The 22,881-nt window shown below is 39.0% G+C and overlaps 1 protein-coding gene across 2 annotated transcripts in view; it reads left to right on the top strand.

The window, feature by feature from the left end:
- The window catches only part of ALDH1A2 (aldehyde dehydrogenase 1 family member A2), a 56,442-nt gene extending 34,361 nt beyond the window's left edge, over nt 1-22,081 (top strand). For both annotated transcript variants that reach the window (XM_075100244.1, XM_075100243.1), the window contains exons 6-13: nt 103-231; nt 365-478; nt 9,660-9,762; nt 12,718-12,902; nt 13,644-13,808; nt 14,183-14,340; nt 15,130-15,204; nt 19,864-22,081. In XM_075100244.1, the coding sequence (XP_074956345.1) occupies nt 103-231; nt 365-478; nt 9,660-9,762; nt 12,718-12,902; nt 13,644-13,808; nt 14,183-14,340; nt 15,130-15,204; nt 19,864-19,936 (1,002 nt within the window). In that variant the 3' untranslated portion in view covers nt 19,937-22,081. The remainder of the gene's footprint in view (nt 1-102; nt 232-364; nt 479-9,659; nt 9,763-12,717; nt 12,903-13,643; nt 13,809-14,182; nt 14,341-15,129; nt 15,205-19,863) is intronic.
- Nucleotides 22,082-22,881: the final 800 nt, after the last annotated feature.

Consider the following 22,881-nt stretch of genomic DNA (forward strand, 5'->3'; position numbering starts at 1 on the left):
AAAGATCAGCCTGAGAAATAAGTGAGGTAGCAGCTTGACATCTTGAAAACAAAACACCACTGCAATATTTTTCCATCTATCAACTTTTATTTCTTCCTACAGTGGAACTTCCCCCTGCTGATGTTTGCATGGAAGATTGCTCCAGCTCTGTGCTGTGGCAATACAGTAGTTATTAAGCCAGCAGAACAAACACCACTCAGCGCTCTCTATATGGGAGCCCTCATCAAGGAGGTAAGAATAATTGACAGGAGTAATGTCTCTTGTCTCTCCTTGTGGAGAAGGAGCTACCAGCACATGCCTGGTTTAACGTGCTCTGTCAGTTTTCATAAATCATGCTTCCCTTAATTCATTCCTATTTTAACAGGCTGGCTTTCCACCAGGAGTTGTCAATATTTTGCCAGGATTTGGTCCAATTGTTGGTGCAGCCATAGCATCTCATGTTGGCATTGATAAAATTGCTTTTACTGGATCCACTGAGGTAAGAGGATTCCAGGATATGCTACTGTAAAATATGAGCAAAAACTTACAGAAATAGTATTAAATGCTTGTGCTACATTTCTCGCTGTCACTGAGTAAAAGCTACATCTAAATAACAGTGGTCTGTCCTTCCCAGCTACACTTACGTACCACAGTACTTCCAAAGCAGAAATGGTTCCCTTCCTCTGGCCCCTGCTGTGCTCGGCACCTCAGCATAGGAGATATGCCTGGAAAAATATTAGTGGGATTTCCTGTGGGCTTATGAGGATGTGAATCACAGGCAAGTAGGCAGAACATCCTGTGTCTATCACAGCACACATAAATGCTGCTTTAGCATCCATAATTTGTGTATCTTGGTGTACTTGGGGAAAAGGGGAGAGGAAGGGGGCAAACTGGGGCAAATGTACTTCAACTTTGGTGCTGCATTCAAGTGTATTGAGGATGAGGAGGAGGTCTAAAAAGGAAGGAGTGCAGGGAAAAAAGGAGATTGTCCAAGGTGTATGTATGTTGCCAATGTGATGGAAGGAACCTGGCCAGAAGATGGAGTCAGTTGTCTCCTGGATGCCAAAATGTCTTGTTACAAGTCTATGATGCAGATGTTACAGAGGAGGTTTGGTCTGAGGATGAAGGCTGTAATCTACAGAAAAGAGTAACAAATCCCTCAAAACTCAGATCATGTCTTGCTCTCAAATACGTGCAAAGCTGGCTGTTAACAGGTTTGGGATGGGGATGATAGAGGTACTCCAGACTGAAGTCACAGGGGAAGGGGCCTTATCTCATCGTCTGAAGGCAGACAGAAAAGAATCTCAGTGGGAGTTTCAGGGCTGGTTATATTTGGAGAGTGCTAAACCCAGCCCTTTTCAATTCAAAATCTGACAAACTATTGTATGGAGGGAGCTAAACCCCAGGGATCCAGCCTCTCTTTGATATGTCTGACTCCCACTTGTGGCAGTGGGAGTTTTTATGCACCCCAGGGATACTACTCTTCACAGTGAGCCAATTTGGTTTTTGTTTGAGTTGGTAAATTCACTGACCAAGCAGCCCTACTAGATATGTGTGGGTATCTCCCTGGTGGGCCCAGGGATTGCAGAGACCTGCTCCGTTACTTCAAATGAATTATTCTGATGGAATTATCCTGGAATTTAGTTTGGAAGTTGCCATACGCGAGCCTAAAATTATCAGTAAAATGTAGATACAGTCATATGCCTAATTTGTACACACACAGTTGTTCTGCAATTACTAGATGCCTGTACATGAATTTCTGTGGCAATTTTAGAATATAATATACACAGGTTACATTCTAAGTCAATGACAACATCAGATTTCAGATTATTCTGTGAATTACTCTAGTCGTTACATGTCCTGTAACCAATTTATATTAGTATCCTGGAATATTGAGAACTTTCATATGAGCTGATTACCCCCCATAAATAAAGCTGAAACAATTTTTTTCATAAAGATATGTGGTCTCTGTTTAAGATAAATATTCTATTATACAGGATGTTGCACTATTTGGATGAGGAGAAATACAGATGGGTTAGGTTTCAAAGTTGTCTTTTGTAGCCAAAATAAATTTTTACTGTAGTTCCAGACAGCTTGAGTTTTAATAGGCGTTTAAACTCAAAAGCTGTGGTTTTTGTACTAACTTGGTGCCTACCTTTAAAAGCCTTTCTAATAGGAAGTGAAAAGCATTACAGAGATGAAAAAGCAATTCTCTAAGAACCTAAAGCAAAAACAGATGGAACGTTTTAATGCAGAGTTAGTGTAAACTATTCCATATTGTTTCTGATTTCCTGTAACACTGAATTTTTGTAACAGCAAGTCAACATTGTAACATTCAAACACAATGCTGTGATGTGAGCTGTACTATAGAGTCTTTGACTTCTCCAAAACAGATTTCAATTTCTAATGAATTAATAATGGAAATATTTTGTCTTTCTGGTCTTGCCTGAGGCATATCAACTGAACACTCCAGTGATGTGGATTTCCGATAGCCATCAGATATATGAACGTCACAATATTAACTTCTGTTCCCCCATTTCATCCAGGTGCTAGTTAAGGCAGTTAGTACTTTCAACTCGAGCAAGTTAATGATAAAACCTATCAGTACAAAAGCCAAGATCTTCAAGTGTAAATGTCCAAAGCACAGGTTTTTCTCAAGTTTTCATCATGAGGTTCTTTTTGAAAAAAATATAAATTTTTTGCCTTTGAAGTATATACTTACAGCTAATGAAAACTCCCCATTTGCCTGTAAAAATCACAAAACCCGGGTTATTATTATCTATTTCCTGCAAAGTTTTTTTTAAAGGCTGAACATAGGCTGCACTTCCTACAAAAAATTTAATACTAATGTTTTCCAAAATTTGTAAAACCTAATCCATAGAAATATGAGCCAAAAGGCCAAGTTCATGACCTTAAGTCAATAAAACCTGACATAGCCACACCAAAGATCCATCCAGCCTTGCACCTTATCTTGCAACATGACCAGTAACAGATGCTTATAGAAGATGGGAGCATGTGTGGAGTGATCATTTCCTTGCTGTAGCCTCACAGCTTATGGTAATCAACAATTTAAAGACTTCCTGAGCCCCAAGGTGCATGTGGGCAATTGTATTCAATAGCAACCAATGACCTTGTCAGCCATGCATTAGTCCAGTACTTCTTGAAACTCCTGACTATCGTGAGGCCTCAAGCCCATTCCTCTGGAATGACAACACAGAAATTACTTCTAATTTATGATACCGATTTCTAATTTCTGCTGCTGGTCCAGTTTGCACTCCCTGTTTCTTTCCTATTTCTTAGATTCTCTAGAGGTTTAAAAATTGTTTTAAGTACTACTATTTACTTTTCACACTCTCCCCCCCAAATAATATGTGAAAAATCATAGAGAGCTCTTTTTCTGTGGTACCATCACTGATTCCATGTCTCTCCCTCTTTCCTTCTGACCCCTTATTTATGGGCTAGCTCATGCACATTAAAAAAGTAGTCTGCCAACTCTTTCATCCCTTAGCCTGCCTGCTTCTTATGAAACATCCTGCCGTGGATTACCTCCTCTCCCAGTCTCCTAGTGCATGGCTCTCAAAACTCTTCCTTCTACAGCTCCCTAGGAAGGGTTCTGCAGACACCCAGGAGGCTACAAATTTCACTTTGACAACTGTCACACTGAAAGACAGAAAATCATACTGAGTATGAAAGCAAGCCTAAAAATATTGTGCCGCCTTAGATTCCAGCAGCTTTCTTGGCTTCTCTGCTTGCTTTGGTTCATACTCTTCAGCAGCTTGTTTGGAATGAGCATTTTAACAAAAGTGTTTATTTTTACTGTGTTGTTTTTAGTGAACCAGGACTAATCCATGATCCTGCTTAATTATGGCAACCTCCTCTCAGGCTACAGTGACACGTTTTTTCCTCATCTTCCACAATCAGATGAAACTTAAACTGCCAAAACCAATCTTTCTTCCATCCAATCTGACCATGTCAACACTTGCTCCTATCTCTTTCCTACCTTCCCTTGAAAGCCCATAACCAATTTAAATATCTCATTACATAATACTGTATTTCTCCTTGATCTTTCTGGTCCCTAGCTGTAGGGTGAAACTCTCACTCACCAGGACCTTGAGAGTAGTTCTGTAAAGCTCAGCTATCATCTCCCACACTATCCCAGTTGTTCACTATACATGCCTTTCCTTTTTACTCTACCCCTCTCTGCCTCAGCTTCTTCACTGTTCCGTGTATTCCTGTCTATTTGAGTTTCTTCTGAAAAATTACTAGCAACTTTTTAATTAAAATAAAAATTAGTCATTTATATCTTCTGAGCTTAAGAACAGATCCAAACTCAGGATGTCTGGTTTGCCCACATGTCTGCTGTTGGGCTGCAACAGAAGTACAGGAGAGATTATGCAAGTCTCTTCCCCAGTTAAATGAACAGTGGACCTTATTTATTTCCAGGACAATTGCTGATGAGAGGACATTTTTTACACATACGAGAAAAGCAGAGAGGTTCTTCATATTACCTTCTTATTTTCTGAAAGAACTTTTGCGAAGTAGCAAAAGTGAGAGGTCTTCAAATAGCAGAGAAAAGCAGCCATCAGAAGCTGATCATTTGCCCTTATTTCCACTCAAATCTGAGAATTCAGTTACAGGCTTTGCAAATACAGCCATTTTGAGTGCTGTGAACTGTCTGGTGATATCTGTATATGTGTGTTCCATTTCAACGGGAACTGTGTATCTGTAAGTTCCTGGTGCACATAGAATAGTTGGGTGCAGTACATTCTGGGCTTAAGATGAGAGATGATTATGGAGAGCAAGAAGTTATAAATCTAAAAATATGTGCATTTAAAGCACTAGCTGGATTAAAATTTGTATTTTGCTTGTTGCAAAATTTTAATGAGTTCTAATAACTTCTGTTCAAAACCAAATGTGTTACCTCCAAATCAGAGTGGCCTGCGACTCTCTCCAGTTCTTAAATGCTCTCAAGATGTGAATTACAGATAACACACAAAACATCTGAAGCCCATGCCAACAAGAAATGTATCCTAAATGGCTGGTTTCTACTTTGATCAAACTATGACCCATTAAAATGCAGACAGATTAAAGATAGGGTTCAGGTCTGTGCTCATGCAGTCTGTAGAGTAACCCAAATAAATATCCAACAAATTGGTTTGGATGCCTGTGTAAACAAAAGGTCTATAAACAACTGCAATAAACCCCAGCAAAAGAGTCTGCATTGTGCTTGGCAGAATGTTTTCTTTATGTGCTTAGATTAACAAACCATGATCTCATCATTAGTCAACAAGATACTAGAGAGGCCATCAAAGCAAACTACAGGAGAGTCGAGATTGATTCATGCCAAACAAATGTTTGTAGCTAACAGCTGTATTACCACTGATGCTAATTTACTCAGCAGGATTCTCCTTTCATTTCCGAAGTGAGATGAATGTCACAATGCATGATGTAGACAGAACGTCTACCTACTGCATGAGCAATGAGTTTTGTCAGCTCTCGTGGATCACAGAGTCTCTTGCTGGTTTTGGATATCATGAAGAATAACATCCTGGCATTTTCTACTTTAGCAACAAGAACCCTAAAGGTGATTTAACCTATTCCGAGAAGTCTGTTAGCTTACCATGCTACACACATGCCCTGTTCAATATAAGGAGGATTTAGGTAGGCTATATTATCATTCATTCTGCTTCTGCTGAATCTTTCTGATATCGTGGGCAGCTTGTGCCTCCTGAATGAAAAGTAGTTCTTTCCCTTTTCCTTCCCTGGTGTTTTTCATAGAATTTAGGGAGCTGTCCTTGGACAGCTGTTGTGCCTTGTTGCTTATAAAAGCTACATGTCAAAAGGATTCACCTTCTTAAAACTCCAACAAATAGAGTGGTGTATCAGCCCTGTCAAAGTTAACAAGAATTTAGCCACAGAATTCTGTGGGGCCAGGATTTAACCCAAGGAGTGAGTGAGACATTTATAGCTTAGGAGTCTCTCCAGAAATTTTTCTTTGGTATTGCCTTTTTACTGGTGCTACTTTTCACTATGCTCTTTTCAGGGCTGCTCCTCACACAGAGAATTGCACAGTCAAATAAAGCTGCTCTTCTTAATGGCAATATTTCAGAATTCACTTGCCTTTGCTGGAGACGCACCCTGAACATGCCATGCAGTCCTAAAACATTTCTCAAAGATTTTGCATACAATCTGGAATTAAAAAAAAAAAATCAGACAGACTTAAGTAAGCAGCAGCATGGGTTTCAAGGTTTTGCCAAAACACTCACATCCAATGCCTCAATAGCTGGAGAGAGAAAACTGCAATTCCAGAAAACACTGGAGATTTCTATCTGATCATACCATCCCCCCAAAACTTATTCAATCTCTTGTAATGTAAGACACTTACTGTTTGTCAAATATTCTCTCAATATCCCAAAAGAGGTATAATAGCGAAGATGGTCAGCCCAGTTACTTAAAATGCCTAAATAACTGAAGATGGATGTCTCCTCTATCAATTTTGCACTGTTCATGGAATCTTTTAATGTACATAGCTTCCTGTGCAGTCTTACCTTCACAGTCTTGTTTGTGGCAGGGTGCGAGACAACTACCTGCTGTTCAGCTAGACTGCTGTTCCCCTACATTCAGGTGTTCCCTGATGACTTAATGTGTATCTGCAATCAAAGAAAGGTTCAGAGCAGAGGAGAAGCCAGCCATTCTGATGGCGCTGTAGAGGAAGTATCACAAACCTTGCAGGTTTGCTTTTGACTTGTGAGACTTCCAGTGCTTTAACAGTAACAGGCAAACCCACCTGTACCTTTTAGAAACATTGATTTCTGTCTGAAAACAGAAGATTGACAGAACATGAAAGGCATCAGACTTTTTTGAATTTCTGCACTAAGTATTTAAAATGTGGCTGCATAAGCCTCTTGTTGAAAACGACATTAAACTTCCAAACACAGAAGGCATAAATAAGCAACAATCAAATATTTTATATCATGATACACTCTCAATGCCTTATGTCATACAGTCCACAGTCCAGAAACAGACCCTACCAGGACTGTTCTTCTAACAGCTTTTTTTCAGAAGGGTGCCGCAGAATGCTTCTTTAATCTTGTTGTTGTTGTTCTGAATAACAAATTGTTTTCTTTGAGATGGGCCAAATTGCATCTGCCTAACCCTCCACACGGCTTACGAGGTTATGGTACTTCACAGGCTATCCAGGGATACTCTTGATATCAATCCTGAAGCCTATTCAAAACAAGGATGGGGAGTCAGAGCTTTCTCTGCCAACATTCCTGCTGAATAATCGCACAGCTCCATTATCTGTGGGGGAGTTCTCTCTTCCAGTGTTCCCTTGCAAGGCTGACTGCCTATTGGGAGCTCACAGATAATAGCTGAGAGTCACCACAGGAAGCATGTACTGAAAGACCATACAGGTTGCAACACTATCACTTATCCATTTCATGCTGTCTTTCTCCATAAAGAGAGGTTCAGTCACAAAAGGTCACTAAATAATCACAGTGCTGGTGCCTTCCGTAATACTTTTCTCAACCTGTAAGTGCCTAGGGCACAATAGGAGCACAGTGAACAAATGCTGAGCAGCATGAGCCCTGCTATCCTGATGTCTGCACTGATTTCTAATGGGAGGGACACAGTGAAGCTGTCTGTTAAGTTTATACTTGGAAATGTGACAACAACCCCCCTGTATTAAAAATACTTTGGACCATACTTTTCCAAATTAACACCATTGTCTCCAAGCCCTTTAGACTTTAATAATTGCCATATGCGTAATATTTGTACTTGTCTATTTGCCAACCACTTGTTTGCATAGAACCCTTTCAAAACCTTTACTTACATGGACAAAAGAGTTTTGACATTGAAGTGGTAGAATGGAAGGTGGAAAGATGGTGGCCTGGACACATTGGTCTGGCTTCCTTAGTCTGTTCTGCTTTTTGTGAATTTTTTGAGGAGAAATAAGTGGTAGTTGTTCTTTGAGAGAGGGAGGTTCAAAGCAGGGAGGGTGTGAATGGCATTGGCTGGCACTGGCTGTAAACACAGAACTCTCTTTGGTTTCCAGTGTACATTTTCAGCACAGTTTGAGAGATTGGAATTTCCAGATGACATGCTTGATGTATGTGGTGGGGGTGGAGGGCGGAAAGGGTCCTTCTTTTTCATGTTCACTTCTGGCTGTCAGTCAAACACAGCAATAAAATCAGCTCCAATTAAGGGGATATGCAAGGATTTTCTTTATAATGTCAACACTCCATTCCATCAATTCAGGGGTAAAGAAAAGAAGCTAATTTTTTTTTAAAATAAATAACCTCAATCACACGCCACTGTGGTATCACCAGATAAACAGTTAATGACAAAGCAGTTGACAATTCCTTCATTATCCTGTAGGGTTTTTGCTTTGTTGTTTTTTTTTTTTTTCTGTGGGGGCCCTGTTTTCTGTTTCATTTGCTTTCTGATTACTCCAGTGCTGACTTAACTTTCTCCAGCAGACTGCCTTCAGTTCTCTAAGAGGTTCAGCTTCTCATCCATTAACCCGTTACTGCAGGGAATCTCACTCACCTGACCTTAGAAAATAGCTAGAGACCAGTACTATGTGGAGAAAAAGTCCAGCTCTGGACTCACTCCTATCTCACTTCATATCTAATTTCCTGTGTGACCTTAAAACATGTCCCAGTTAAAAGAAAGCAATAAAATCTGGTCTATTTTGGATTCATTGATCCAGGGAGGGGAGAACTTCCAGGGAGCACAGCTGCCTCTCCACCTGTACTGATGTGGAAACACATTCTGTCCATTTAATGTACCCTCATGTTCCTTGGTGAGATCTGCAATTTGTGGTTGCTGCAGCCACAGGGCTGCATTCTGCTCCATCTGACCCCCACAATCTACAAAGACATTTTGGAGGTGCTTTTCACCTCCTCAGACCATATTAAGATTATCTGTGGTGCAGCTGAGGGCCGGGTCTTGGATGGTCCTTTTGTAACTTCTTGCCCTGCTCAGTATTCTGCTATGTGCAGTTAATCCTGCAGAAAAGGCTGATGATTTCGCCAGAATTTGACATATTCTGGATCATGATTTCATGGTCAAATTACTTAAACCTTTGGGCACTGAAAACTGTATTTTGAGGAGAACAAATGCCCTCCTACAAACAGGTTGGCTAGCAGTTTAGTAACTCTAAGTAGTAAGAGTGGAATAAATTCTAAAAGCAGCGATCATCTGGGGTAATCAACACCTAGACTTTGATAAAGAAGTATGATAGCAGCTATTAATAATGAATAGTAGTAAGCTTAATACACACATTATACATACTCAGATACCAGATGTATTTTTTCCACTAAAAATTACATAACTAAACCTCTTCATAATAGTATTTAAAACCTTGTGAACATGCCACTAGTTTCTAGTTATGTCAACTTCAGATTTTTAATTTAGCCCTCCTAAAGCACCTTAAAAGAAAGCCCCAAGCCATTTTAGCATAGATACAAATGGGTGAAGGGTGCAAACACTTTGTGCTGTGCCTTATCCCCTATTTCTAGAAAAAAAACCCGGAAAGCTGTCCGCTGCTGATGAGAATCTGGATTGACGAACCTGCTGGGTTATTTAAAGCTCTGTTCCAGTGATAGCCAACATTGGCTGTTAAAGTGAACTGTATGACTACATCCCCTGTAAAACGTGTCTCCATTTCCTTTCAGGTTGGGAAGCTGATCCAAGAAGCAGCTGGAAGGAGTAATTTGAAGAGAGTTACACTGGAGCTGGGTGGGAAAAGCCCAAACATTATTTTTGCAGATGCTGATTGTAAGTCAGCACTTCCATATTTTTTCTTAAAAACATGTTTGTGTGGTGTCTTTTTTTTTGTGCGTGTGTGTGTTTTAGGGCATATCTTTCATACAAAGTGAAATGGACCAATATAGCTGTATATATTTATCTATTTACACTTTTTAATCTTACGGAAGCAGCCTGAGGTGTGATATTTTTTATAGAGACAAGTTTGAACTCACAGAGTCATAGACAACAAGAAAACAGAAAAAAGTTACATATAGGCATATAGAAGCAGTGTTATTCAGTCATGGTCCCATACACATTTGTCATCCTAAACTCTGTAGCAACGTGGTTCATTGCTTTAATTCTGGAAATTCTGTGATTTTTTTTGCTTCACAACAATTATAGAAAGGGAGGGCTTTACATGTGAGTTGCTAATCTAGTCAGTGCAGTATTCCTTTGTTAAGCTGTTTTGATAGTAGTGCAGTATTCCTTTGTTAAGCTGTTTTGATAGTAGGTATAAATGGAGATTATTCAATTTTTAAAATATTCACAATTGAAGAATTGCGTATTGAAATATCCTCATTGCAACTGTCGGCAGGGAGCTGAAGATTTTGGCAGATGGATGATGTTGTGCAGCTGAGATTTTTGGCCCCTGAGAAGGTACAGGACAGCTGTTTAGGAAAGGACAAAAACACAAACTGGAAGTTTCTGCTTAAATGATCAGCAATGAAATAGTTAAAAATGTTGATATCTAAAAGTTGTCAGCAGGAGGTTTTGAAGTTAACACCCCATTAAGATGAATGGGACGGTTCACACCTTGCTTTGAGCTATTGTTTCAGGCTCTTTGCAGGCACACTGTACTCAGTGCATTTTCTGAGAACTTTGTAACCCCAAATAAACAAACATATAAGGAATTGGTCTTAGTTTAAAAAGGGAAAGTGAATAGAAGAGTCATTCTGAATAGCATGAATTACAAGGTTACAATCCTACAGCCGTTTTCAAAACTTACCAATGTCTGAAGGGCTAGGGAAAGCGTAAGACCTTTCAGCAGCTTTTCTACATGAAAATGTTTTACCAAGTTGGAGGGTCTAAATTGTAGCCACAGTCGTCCCACTAAACTAAGAAGGCTCTTGGCAGCTGCAGCCAGATGCAGATGTTACAGCCTTCTACCCCAGTTACTCATCTCCATCTCCTAACAGGAATCACCACATCTCAAATGTCCCTAACCTTCTAATTTAGACTGGATCACCTGAACACTTTTAGTAGAGTAATATATGCTGGGGACAGGTCTGTATTATGGCCTGCCATAGGGGAAGGACAAATGCTCCTAGCTGCCACACAGGGCTGTAGTTTATCCATGACTTGCTGTATCTGCCAAATAAGGTTGAGGACCTGGGGAGAAGTTGCAGGCAACAGAGGAATAACAGTGCACAGAGGAGAGCACCGTCTTCTTCAGGACTGACTGTTCCACAGTAGATCATACTGAAGCGCTCTGGTCTTCCCATAATTACAACCACCAGCATTGGCCTAAGATTCAGACTTGAAAGCTCTGATTATTTAAGAGCAGCAGAGAATTTGCTCACCGTTCCAAAGGAGCTGTTTGTTCTGTTTGAGGAACACTGTGAGCCAGAAGTTAGCAGAAAGCATGATGAAGCTGTTAAAAGTTTAGTGCACCAAAGAAACAAAGCAGAATGGTTAGAGCCCCTCATGGTGAAAAACTGTTAACAATAGAGGAAGAAACATCAGTTAATCAGTTCTACCCACTAGTGTTTTCAGTCTCCATGGAGCTGCCTGGGAAAATTTGAATGTGGCCCAGGGAGCACCCTATATAATATTTTTTCAATACCACGCTGTGGGCAGAATAAGACATTTCTGTAGATGGAGTCATCTAGGATGTACTGAAAGTAGAGCCCTGTTGCTTTGTTTACTCCATAAAAGATAATAGTTCAAGCAATGTCCCAAAGTGTTACAGCTGATAACGGAGGTATTACAGTGCTGTAGGGCATCACTGTTTAAGGCTGAATTCCATATTCTTGTCTAGTCAGCTATTACACCCAATGGCAGAATTTAGCTGTGAATGTCTAAATATGACTGGATCCTCTCTTCTGTTTGGATAGTGGATGTGCTAGTTGTACTTCCAAGGAAGTTAGAGTAGAATCAAGGGCTGACTGTTCTATAATTGAACTATAGTTTTAAAGCCTTACGCTGTCACCTGTATGGGCCAAGATGTTTCTGTCTTGCAGAAAATAATCTGGCTTTTTGGGAAGAATACGTCTTGCTGTCCTCTTGAAATCCTCTCAAGTACTTGTTTGGCTGTAATTCTCACATAGGCTGTATTAAACCAAGTACAAACTTGGGATCACAGGCAAATTTTCCCCTACTCTACTGACTCCAGTCAGACAGACTTCTATAATGTGGGACACAATCTGCTTCCTAGGGTCTCTTAAGAGTTTTAGTTGATAAATTACATGTTGCTGGCATATAAGATATTGGTGAAGTTGCTCTTGCATACCCTACTCCTATAGATTGCTAAAGCACTGTCTTGGTTTAACTTTTGCAGTGTGATATTAAGCAATACTTTGTGGCTTGTGTCACGAGATGGCATGTGGAATATATTACCCATAGACCCTTCTTTACCTAGATGATGCTTGAAGTCCCAAGTGGTCCCTTGCAATCTACTTTTTGTGGAACAGTTGTAATGCTTCTAATATCCCTCCAGTATAGCTGTGACCAGGGTGGAATAAATGCGGAAAGAAAATCAACTTTATACATGTTTAAAAACTTTTTTTACATTTTTACAGGGCTTATGACACAAAATTAAATTAATCATCTTCATTTATGACCCAACCCAACAATAGTATGTTTTTATTTGGTCACTGTTTTGTGGGGTTTTTTTAACCAAATCCTATTTCTGCTTTGAAGTCATAGGTGCAATAGCAGATGTGTCTATGATGTTTCAGAGCAACATGTGATGTCTTGTTTTTACAGTGGACTATGCTGTGGAACAAGCTCACCAAGGGGTCTTCTTCAATCAAGGTCAATGCTGCACTGCAGGCTCACGGATTTATGTAGAAGAATCAATCTATGAAGAGTTTGTTAGAAGAAGCGTAGAACGTGCAAAGAGGAGAGTTGTGGGGAGTCCTTTTGACCCAACTACAGAACAAGGTCCACAGGTAAAGCAATAGTGCTTTGAGTCTACAGCCCAGAAGGTACCTAGAGTTGTTTAAACTCTACTGGGATGGAGGTCAGTCAGTGCATACTCACTCACAGTCCCGGGTAGCTGACATGATAAATGTTTTAAAGATTAAAATTCTAATAGAGTCGATAATCTGTGCAGCTCAGAGTTGTTTCTTGTTCAGTAAAATCTCTCATCTTAAATATCAGTAAATTTGCCTCCTAGCTTTAACAGCAAGATTCTCATCTTCAGCCCCCAAGATACAGCTGTAAATGGTGAGAAGCTCTCAGAAGTCTCTGTGGGCACTTACTTTCAAGAATTGTCTACAATCGTAAGTGTGCTTGTAGACCATTAGAGAGACAGGAATTCTAAGCAAAAGGTGGGCAGAATTAGAAATGGGTCTTTAGAAAATGTTCCTGCCACTAATAACCACCTGGGACCATTTTCAGGAAGTTAACTTGGGACAAAAAAATAATGATGTGTTTGTTTGTGCTTATAAACCAGATTGCTTAGCAAGAATGTGGATTGAGCCACATACATAAGGGGACACATCCTTAAGAAGACTGAGCCCTAGGTTACAGTCAGGAGCTATCTGTAGATCTTTGGTATCTCCAGCTCAAAGAGTAGTGAATATAAGCATGAGTCTACTCACTAGGACATGGCTTGCCTAAAAAAAACAATTTTGACTTGACTGTCAGGCGCACAGTCTGCAAGTCAAATGGCTTCTTCTGTCTTTCAGATTGATAAAAAACAATACAACAAGATCTTGGAACTGATTCAGAGCGGCATTACTGAAGGAGCAAAACTTGAATGTGGGGGTAAAGGGCTAGGAAGAAAGGGCTTCTTCATTGAACCTACAGTGTTTTCCAATGTAACAGATGACATGCGGATTGCCAAGGAGGAGGTATTCACACACATGGGCAAGAAAATTTTAGAATGTCCTAAACATGATTTTTTTTTTCTTTTGTTTTCTTGCTGAGACAAAAGCTTTAGAGTAAAAATTACCAATATATTTTTAAAAAAAGTAAAATCTTTTCAGAGCTCCTTATGCACACAGCAACTGATGGCATCAGTTGGGTAAAGAAGCTCAACTTCTGTCATTGGTTGTACAGTCTCAGACCTCAAAGAAGAGGTGCTATTATCACTATTAAATGTTGCTGTGGGAATTTGTAAAGAGTACAACAGGAGAGAGAAGACAATTTAAAAAGCAAAATAAAACAGGAATAAAACGCCTCTGAGTGGGCTGGTTTATTAATTAATGATTAATCTTTTTTGCAGATTTTTGGGCCTGTTCAAGAAATACTGAGATTTAAAACTATGGATGAAGTTATAGAGAGAGCCAACAATTCTGATTTTGGGCTGGTAGCTGCTGTCTTTACAAATGACATAAACAAGGCCCTGACAGTCTCTTCAGCAATGCAGGCTGGGACAGTCTGGTAAGGCAGAAGTTATCACACTCCTGCTCTTGGAGATAGAGTTTGACTCACTATCATTACAGCACCTCAATTTTGCACCCTTTGTCTGAAAAATGTTTATCTAGACCATCCTAGTGGTGAATCACTACCCAAGATATGGAACAGCTGTAGGGAGGTGTTGTGACTCTGCTTACTGCGGGAGAATGCTATTGAAAACTGGAAAGCACCTTGCTTCCTATTACCATGGCAGCCACACTGCTGAATGGCATTACTGAAAACAGACAAAGCAGAGTATAAAGGATCCTTTCTGTCGAACAAATGAATCCAGTGAGCTTTCTGCTAAAGGCACAAGGAATCAAGTACTTTATACAACTTGAAGGAACTGAGGGGAAACCGCTTCTCTCTAGTCCTTAGGAATAGGTAATGCCACTTCTAGAGTTTAGTAGCTTGCAATTTGGTATGCCAAGCCTGGGTAAACTAAAGATCTCGGAGAAATCAGGGAGAAAAAGGACAAATTCAAATCTAATAGCTCTGTGTTCTAATCTGGCACTGAGGTTTGTCAGCAGATTAACAGTTCATTACTGAAGCTGCTTCCAAGCCTTCCGTGCCCTCCTCCAGTTCTCAACAGGCCAAATCCCATTCTCCTTATGAGTAAGAAGCAGAATAAATCATTTATTTTCAACATGCGACCAGTTTGTTATTTCTAAAAGATATACAGTGTTCTTAGCTCCCTAAGTTTCAGCCTCTCCCTGCGTTGTCCAAAGGCCTCTCTGACAGAGCAGTTGGACTTAATGCCTCTTCCTGTTACAGGATAAATTGCTACAACGCCTTAAATGCCCAAAGTCCTTTTGGAGGATTCAAAATGTCTGGCAATGGGAGAGAGATGTAAGTATTACACTGCTGTCTTCTAAACTGTTTTCAGCTCTACAACTAAATAAATATTAGTAAATCCTTCCATGCAAATTAAGATCAGGAAGTATTCCCATCTGAGGATCAGGGCATAATATAAGATGACTGAGAATTATTACCAGTTCTAAATACAACTGATTTACATGGTAAGACCATTTTCTTTTCCTTTGGTTTTTTTTGGTGTTTTGTTTTGGTTTGTTTTTGACATAGCAGGATAAGTTACTGGAACTCTCTTCTTATTCTGAAAGGAACTGAAAATTTCTGAGCATTTTTCTGAACTTCTAACCTGTGTTTTCTGAGAGTTTTTCTTAGCCATATTAACCAGCACATTTGCAGAAAGATTCTCTTTTTGGTACTGCTGTGTGTGCTTGTTGACTGGTTTGGAGTACTTGTTTCAGAGTTGTCTTGCCATATAGTTTGCCTCTCTTGCTATTTTTTCCTTTCCTTACTTTCTCCTACATATATTAATATAGGTGCATCTGAATTCTATTAAAATGTTATCTATCTCTTCCACTTATAAACAATGTTAAATGAAATCAGGCCTAGAGAAGGATAGACAAATGCATTTACATCCCTTTCAAAAAACCACCTTCCATTACAAAGCTTTCTGTCTTTTCTTATTCCATTTAGAATGAAGTGCCAAATATTTTGAAATGCAGCTCCACGCTCCAGTACTGTCCCATGTACCTAATTTAAAGTCTTACCAGTTTTTAATTCTCATTACAAACACAAGGAAGTTTAGCAATTGCATCAGCTCCAGATTGGTAACGCATACAAAGGATTCAATTAATTTCTGTGCAGGAGGCATGTATACCAGATATGTCCCACCTAAGCTTTCAAAATAGCTTATGGCTAATAGCACACTGAGCAGTAAAACTGAAGTGAGGTCAAACTCTTTAAAACTTTAAATATGTTGAAGTATACAACTTGATCTATAAAATAAGCTCTATGTAGTCTGAAATATTTTCCCTCATTAGGGAGTACTTTGAATAACACATTCATACTATTCTCCACATTCATGAGTTATGAGGTGATCTCACACTGGCATAAATATGTCAGCTCATCTAACTCTTATCATTGTGAAAATATTCAAAAACCACTAAGCTTGATAGAGCACATGAGTAACTTGACACCCAAGAGTGACCCCATTGACTTCCGGGAGGTTGACTGTGCAAACAAAATACTCACATATTGATATCATAGAGTTTTTGAAAGGGGGGGGAAACCAGGCAGGACCCCAGATCCCATGGAAAATATACAGTAGTATACTTGATTCCCATCTACACCTTTGAAAATATTAATCACAAAGAATAAATGTTTGGAATTACAATCTATCTCACAAAGATGCCTGAAAACCTACTTTTGAGTAATTATTCTACTCCTTTCAGAACCTCTTTGATCAGATATCACCTTCTAATTCACCTCCTCCCCCTGCAGTAATATCTGCGTACTTTTTACTGAAATACCATGGTTTCTTAGATCCCTGTTTTTAAGGGATAAGTTTTACAGCATAAATAATGTTAAGTCAGGCAGTTAAAAAAATAGAAAGTGTCGATACATATGTGTGTCATTGCTAAGCTAATACTATGTTACAGACAGATCATAATTGTGCCACTGTGCTGTCTGTGCTAGCACCATATTATCTGTGGCTTGTTTTGTTCCTGCATTTAAATCTACAGATTTTTATTACACATGGGGAAAAAAATGAACACAAAAAGTTGAGGTCTGCTATACTTATTTGACACTCCCACAAAAAGTAGCAGAGGATGTGCATACTGGTAGAGAATCAGAACTAATGTACACAATACAACTAATTTCTCTTTACATTAAGGCTACTTACAATATTCTTGTATTCTTAATGGAGTCCAAAAGAGGGATTTTTTTACATTTACACTTCCTTAAAGCTTCTTATAACTACCTGACTGGTGTAAAATTTAAATCCTGTAACTGAAAATCAGGTGACATCCTAGATTGCCATATATGGCCATTTTATATTAGATAGAGTCCCGTAGAATTCTGGTCCCTGTCCAAATCTCTGCAAGGGAAGGAGGTGCCGTTCTACTTCAGAAGTATCCTTTAATGTCATTGGAATTCATATTGTCTGCATAGCTCTGAGATACAGCACTGCATAGTTGCATTCCCAAAAAGAAGTGCAAGCAGGAGAACAGCTTGGCATTTTAATTCTTTTCCTTATCTTTTTTCTCTTGGACTGAGGGAGGGAGGAGAGTATGTAATATTTCTTTTTGACAAGCCATTTGTTCCCCTTCCCTCACACCTACACAACTAAGGGAATAGCATCATGCAAACTTGACCCGTGAGCTCCTTCCTTTTCACAGATAAAACCCTTGATCTCACCCTGATACTGAACTGCAATCCAAGACCCAAAGTGGCCATAGAACAGGGTGTTATTGCTCCCTACTTCCCTGTGTTAGGCTGTGGGGACAAGCGAGCCCTTTAATTGAACACACACTGACTCTTCTGCTCTGAATGTCTGGAATAACCCATCTTCCTATTCAGCAAAGGCAACTTTTAAACTTATGAAAAATACTTGTCTTAGAGTTCATCGCAGTTGTCCACTTCCAAACTTTCAGCCAGAAAACAGACGCATAAGGCCCTGAACTGAAGAAACAGACAATAAATGGATCTAATTTTGTTTGCCAGACCAAGATAAGAAACCCAATGGCAGTTGGAACATACATAAAGGTGCTGGATACTCTGTTACCTAGGTTATCTATTGACTTTTAAAAAGGTGTCCAACAGGTGTATGGAGCCAAGCTGCAGCCCTACTGAATCAAGCAGAAACTTTCTCACAGAGAGGCTTACTAGCATTACTTATTGGGTGCCATGCGGCTCCTGGTGACAGCTTTCACTGATCTATAAGAGAATGGTTCTGTGGCTTAGCCAAGTCTGATAAATAGATAAAGTTTTTGGTCATTCTTTGGAGACAAATCCACCTTTCTGCTGAAAGCTGGGGGGGTGGGGTGGTGCAAATCAATGGGAATCTTTCACATGTCAAAAAATCTTTGCTAGTATATTTCCTTGCATGTACTTAGACTCTGGTAAATCTTAAAATGCCTACCAAGTTACTTATCAACCACTATAGCACATGTAAGGTTTACTAAGCTAACAGGCATATCAGAAAGTTTTCAGAACTGCAGGTGGAGTGAAATGGGCTAGTAAATACTGATCTTTCTGCCCAAATGAATTAACCTTCAAAGGAAGATTACAGTTGTTCTTCCCCAATGTTGTACGTTGTGTAAAATTTACAGTGTAAAGGTAAATAGAAAGTAGTATGCTATGCAACACCAGGGGTATACAGAGGGGTTTAATTGCTTCGAACAGTGGTCCCTCACTCAATTCTGAAAGTGACACTTATTAGAAGAAGGTTCTGAGGAATTGCCCCAAAATATTCTTTATGGTGCAGTTGGCATTAAATTCTGCACAGGGGGATCCAGAGGGAAGGTAGTGTCAAATAGTAAACATGCTAACATGATATGCACATCAGCACTTTTTAGATTTTAATATAAGTAAGGGGGCAGTATTGTATATGTTTTAGGGGTGGGGATAAGAATTTGACTGAGTAACAAATGTCTGTAAGAGCTTGTGCAAAAAAATCCTTGTATGAGCTCATTTAGAAGAGATACTCCCAGACTTGGACTGTACCTGTTTTGAGGTGGGGACATTGTTTGCTTTACATACACAGCATCCAGCAGACATATTAGAACTTAACTAATGACTTGACTAGAACACACATCTCCATAACTCAAAATATGCACAGCAAAATGCAAATACCTATACTTCAGAAAAAAAAAAGCATTACTCCCAAGAAGCCATGAAATATCCACTCTAAACTTCAGCAGGGTTGTCTAAGAGATAAGCCAGGTCAGAGCTGACTACAACAAAATCTACACAGCATTCAGAAACAGCCATTTCATAAGCATAATTTATCCAAAGCAGAACATGTACCCCTCAGAGCCATGTGTCAGATTACTGGGACCTAGTAAGCGGCTAGCTTCTAGCAGTATAGAGTATCTTATGTAAGATGCTTTGCCAAGACAAAAAGAGGTCTTTTATGTAAATCTAATGGAAATCTGAGCAAGCTGAATGCTCTTTCACAGTACATGCAAATGCTGATTTCTGCTGCTGGATATTTTGTCAGGGGAAAAAGGTCAGTGGGTTAGGAGTCTTTATACAGGGGTGTGAGTGGCTCATTTTCCATAGTACTCAGTTTGGACCTTCTCTTTCTTGAATGCAAATATAAGCAGTAATTTCACTGGCCAGTGGTGTAGGTCTTGGTGCTTGGACATTTTCAAGGTCTGGAAAGGACAGAGGACATCAATTCACCCCGAACAGTTCCATCAATGGACAGTGAGTATTTCTGGGTTTAAAGTTGCTCTGTATCTCCTTATGAAATGCTGGAGCCATCTATTGTTCTTTTGACCTAAACCCAAAGTTCGTCTTCAGGTTTTCTGAAAGATGGCATGAAAAGAAAACCTGTACAACATCATAGTAGAACAGAACCTATACCGAGAATTTTAGGTCATATCTTAACTTTATCAAGGAATCACTTTGCAGGTTTTTGCTCAATAAAGCATTAATGTCTGGTGTAAGCTGATGCTGCAATATGTTTTTTAGGGGTGAATGTGGATTGAGAGAATATTCTGAAGTTAAAACTGTGACGATAAAGATCCCTCAGAAGAACTCCTAAAATGGCAAAGGACCACATGCAGAAGAGCACATGATGCTACCCTCTCTATTCCTTATGGAGATCAGCACTCAGGAATAAAAAGCGTTACACTATATATTTAAGAAATTAAGTTGCTACATATATACTGGGCACATAACTGCATACATAATGTAAACCAGCTCTGCATGTTTTCATAAAAGTCTCCTGAGAATTGTTACATCTTTATAAAACAAATTGTAACAAGAGATAAAATTGCTATTGGGCATCATTTAATAACGGTTCTAGCTATAAAACTGTTAAATGCAAATGCATGCATATGCACATTTCTCTCTTCTTTAAATAAAATAAGTCACTGCTTTCAGGTTGCCTTTGCAAACAGACCTGCCTTGTACTGACATTCTAGTTTCAATTAGGGCTTTACAAGACAGGTTTTACTCAAAATGCTAGCAATGAACAATATAAACAAGTATCTGAATGGTAACAAGCCAAAAACTGGTATATTGGCAACTTTCCAGTTCGCATGCTCACAAAAAGAGGTCAAACTGGGGAGGGAATCAAACTGTCATATGGACAATGACATCCAAATACTTTTCAGTCAGATTTGGCTCTAATGACCCACAGCGATTTGGTTTTCAAAGCTTATTTTCATAATTACTTTATGTCTTGCTATAGGCAAACTTCCCCCCTCACTGACAGGAACTTGAAAGGTTTTACCTGCCTGCCAAAAGAACATGGCCAGACAGGGTGGGAGGGTGTTAATAAGAACAGGAACAGATCCCAAGGCTTCACAGACTATTTCAGCTTTCACTGCTTGTCTCGTTTTGTTGTTCTGGTTACTGTTGTTTTTCACCTTTTTTCTTTTTTTAAAACAAGACTCCATTTATTTGGTCGCTACTAAACTGCCTGTGACTGCACTGGGAATTATTAAGTATTTGTTACAGCAGGAAGAACCCAGCAAAAGCCCTCCTGACAAGAAGTAATCTTGACTTTATTTTCTTACTGAATGATGGCTTGCTATCTTCACCATGCTTGTGAGCTTCAGCTGAGCTTACTGGCTGATACTGACTTTTCAATTATGTCTGATCTTTTTTTGGCTCAGGGCAAAAATATGAGCAAGTTCCTTTAGAAGTGAGGTGTTTAAAACCTGTCACATCATTACCTGCTGCCTACAGAATCTCTTCCAACTTTTAACTAACCAATGAAACACCATCTCTTTCTTCTTTCCAGCTGCAGAGTTCATCGATTCCCCAGACTTTTTTAAAAAAGGTTTCATTTTATGTTTTAATTTAGAATTAAGAAAAATTATTTTTAAAAAGTACAGTAAATAATCTACACTGTGTAGCTACATTATCTGGGGTGTAAGGACAGAATTGTGGCCTCAGGTGTAACAGGTTTCCTAGCTGCAGTCTGTACTACCACTGTTGAAAACTCCAGACCTGATCAGCAAATAATTTCTGCACATTCTTAACTTCCTCTACTCTGAGGAATTCCTCTTAGAGTTGAATTTGTGTGTCCTTAAACATATTGCTGGATCAGGACAAGAGTATCCAGCACTTTGTAGCATGGTGGCTCTCAATATTTTGTATTTCTAACTCATGTCAAATTGTGTATGTGTTTTTAAAGTGATATGTATACATTATGTTATTCAGAAATGGCAGTACATTCACAGACATGGATATGACTCAAAATATTCCTGAGTTTGCAAATGCCATATACTTCTACTGTAGTGTATGTCAGAGTGAAGTAAAACGGAATACAGCAAATAAGAGATGTTATCTTTTAAACTGCAATATAAAATTTGAAAAAGGATATTTTACTTCTTTTTGCCTATTTACTTAAAAAAGAAACTTCCTGTGCTAACAAGATTTACACCGTGTACTCTTGTATTCTTTTTGTGTATTTTGTATGTCTGCTTTATTCCCAGTACATTCAGGTAAATAATAGAGTTGTCATTTTTTTCAACCCTGTCACTGCAGCTCCATTTGATGTACATGGATTTGTGAAATCCTTTTTTAAATATACCACCTGCATGGATCCAACAAAACATTCTTCCCGTTCCTGCAGCTTTTTGTTACAGTTTTTAATCATGTATATAGTTATATGTTATTAAAAAGTAAAAGGATATTTTCTATGACGTTTTTTCCATTAAAAAGGTTTAGAGAAAGACTTTAGACTGTGAGACTCATTTATTGTTGACAGAGCTATAAAAATATTTTTAAAAATATTTTCTTAGCAAAAGATCTGCTCTCACAGTAGCTTTATTTTCATTTCCAAAAGTGAAAGAAGTAAAAGGCCAGTTATATTTTCTGGAATATTATTGCAGCTGTATGAAAAATACTTGTGAATTGCAGATGTAGGTCATAGCCAAAGTTCATCCTCACCCTCACGGTCATAAAGTTTAGCTATTGGGGATGGTCTGAAATCATCAGAACCAGTGGAGCACCCTTGCAAACTGCTGCATCGCAGCTTGAGTTTTGGGTAGTGTTTTAAAAAATCATGATGCCTTTTCTTTCTCTAGGCGACGGGTCACAGAGATCATTAAATTAACACTTAGATCTTTTATGGAGTGATATTCTACTTGTCTTTAATTTCAAAATGCTAAAACGGGAAAAGGATCGACTGAATATTATTTGACAGCCAGCAAAATTCACATGGCCAGGTACTATACAACTGTCCCTCAAGGAATCCCTTTTTCCAGGGCTACTTTCATGACCAGGAACAGTATTTCTCTTCTGAAATGGTGCTTATTTAGATAAAATAACTACTCAGTTAATAAGGCCAAGCTACTTCATTGTATGTCAAGCAGTGGTTATACCTCAGCATCACATAATAATACTACTGGTTTAATCAATGCTCTACAGGCAATCACAATAGATAAAGTAACTTGACTAAAACAGATGGGATAAAAGAGAATAAAACTTAATAATAGCAGTGAAATTGCATTCTCAAAAAGGAGTACTGTTCCT

This window comes from Phalacrocorax aristotelis, chromosome 7 (genome assembly GCF_949628215.1).
Source record: "Phalacrocorax aristotelis chromosome 7, bGulAri2.1, whole genome shotgun sequence".
In the NCBI taxonomy this organism is placed as follows: domain Eukaryota; kingdom Metazoa; phylum Chordata; class Aves; order Suliformes; family Phalacrocoracidae; genus Phalacrocorax; species Phalacrocorax aristotelis.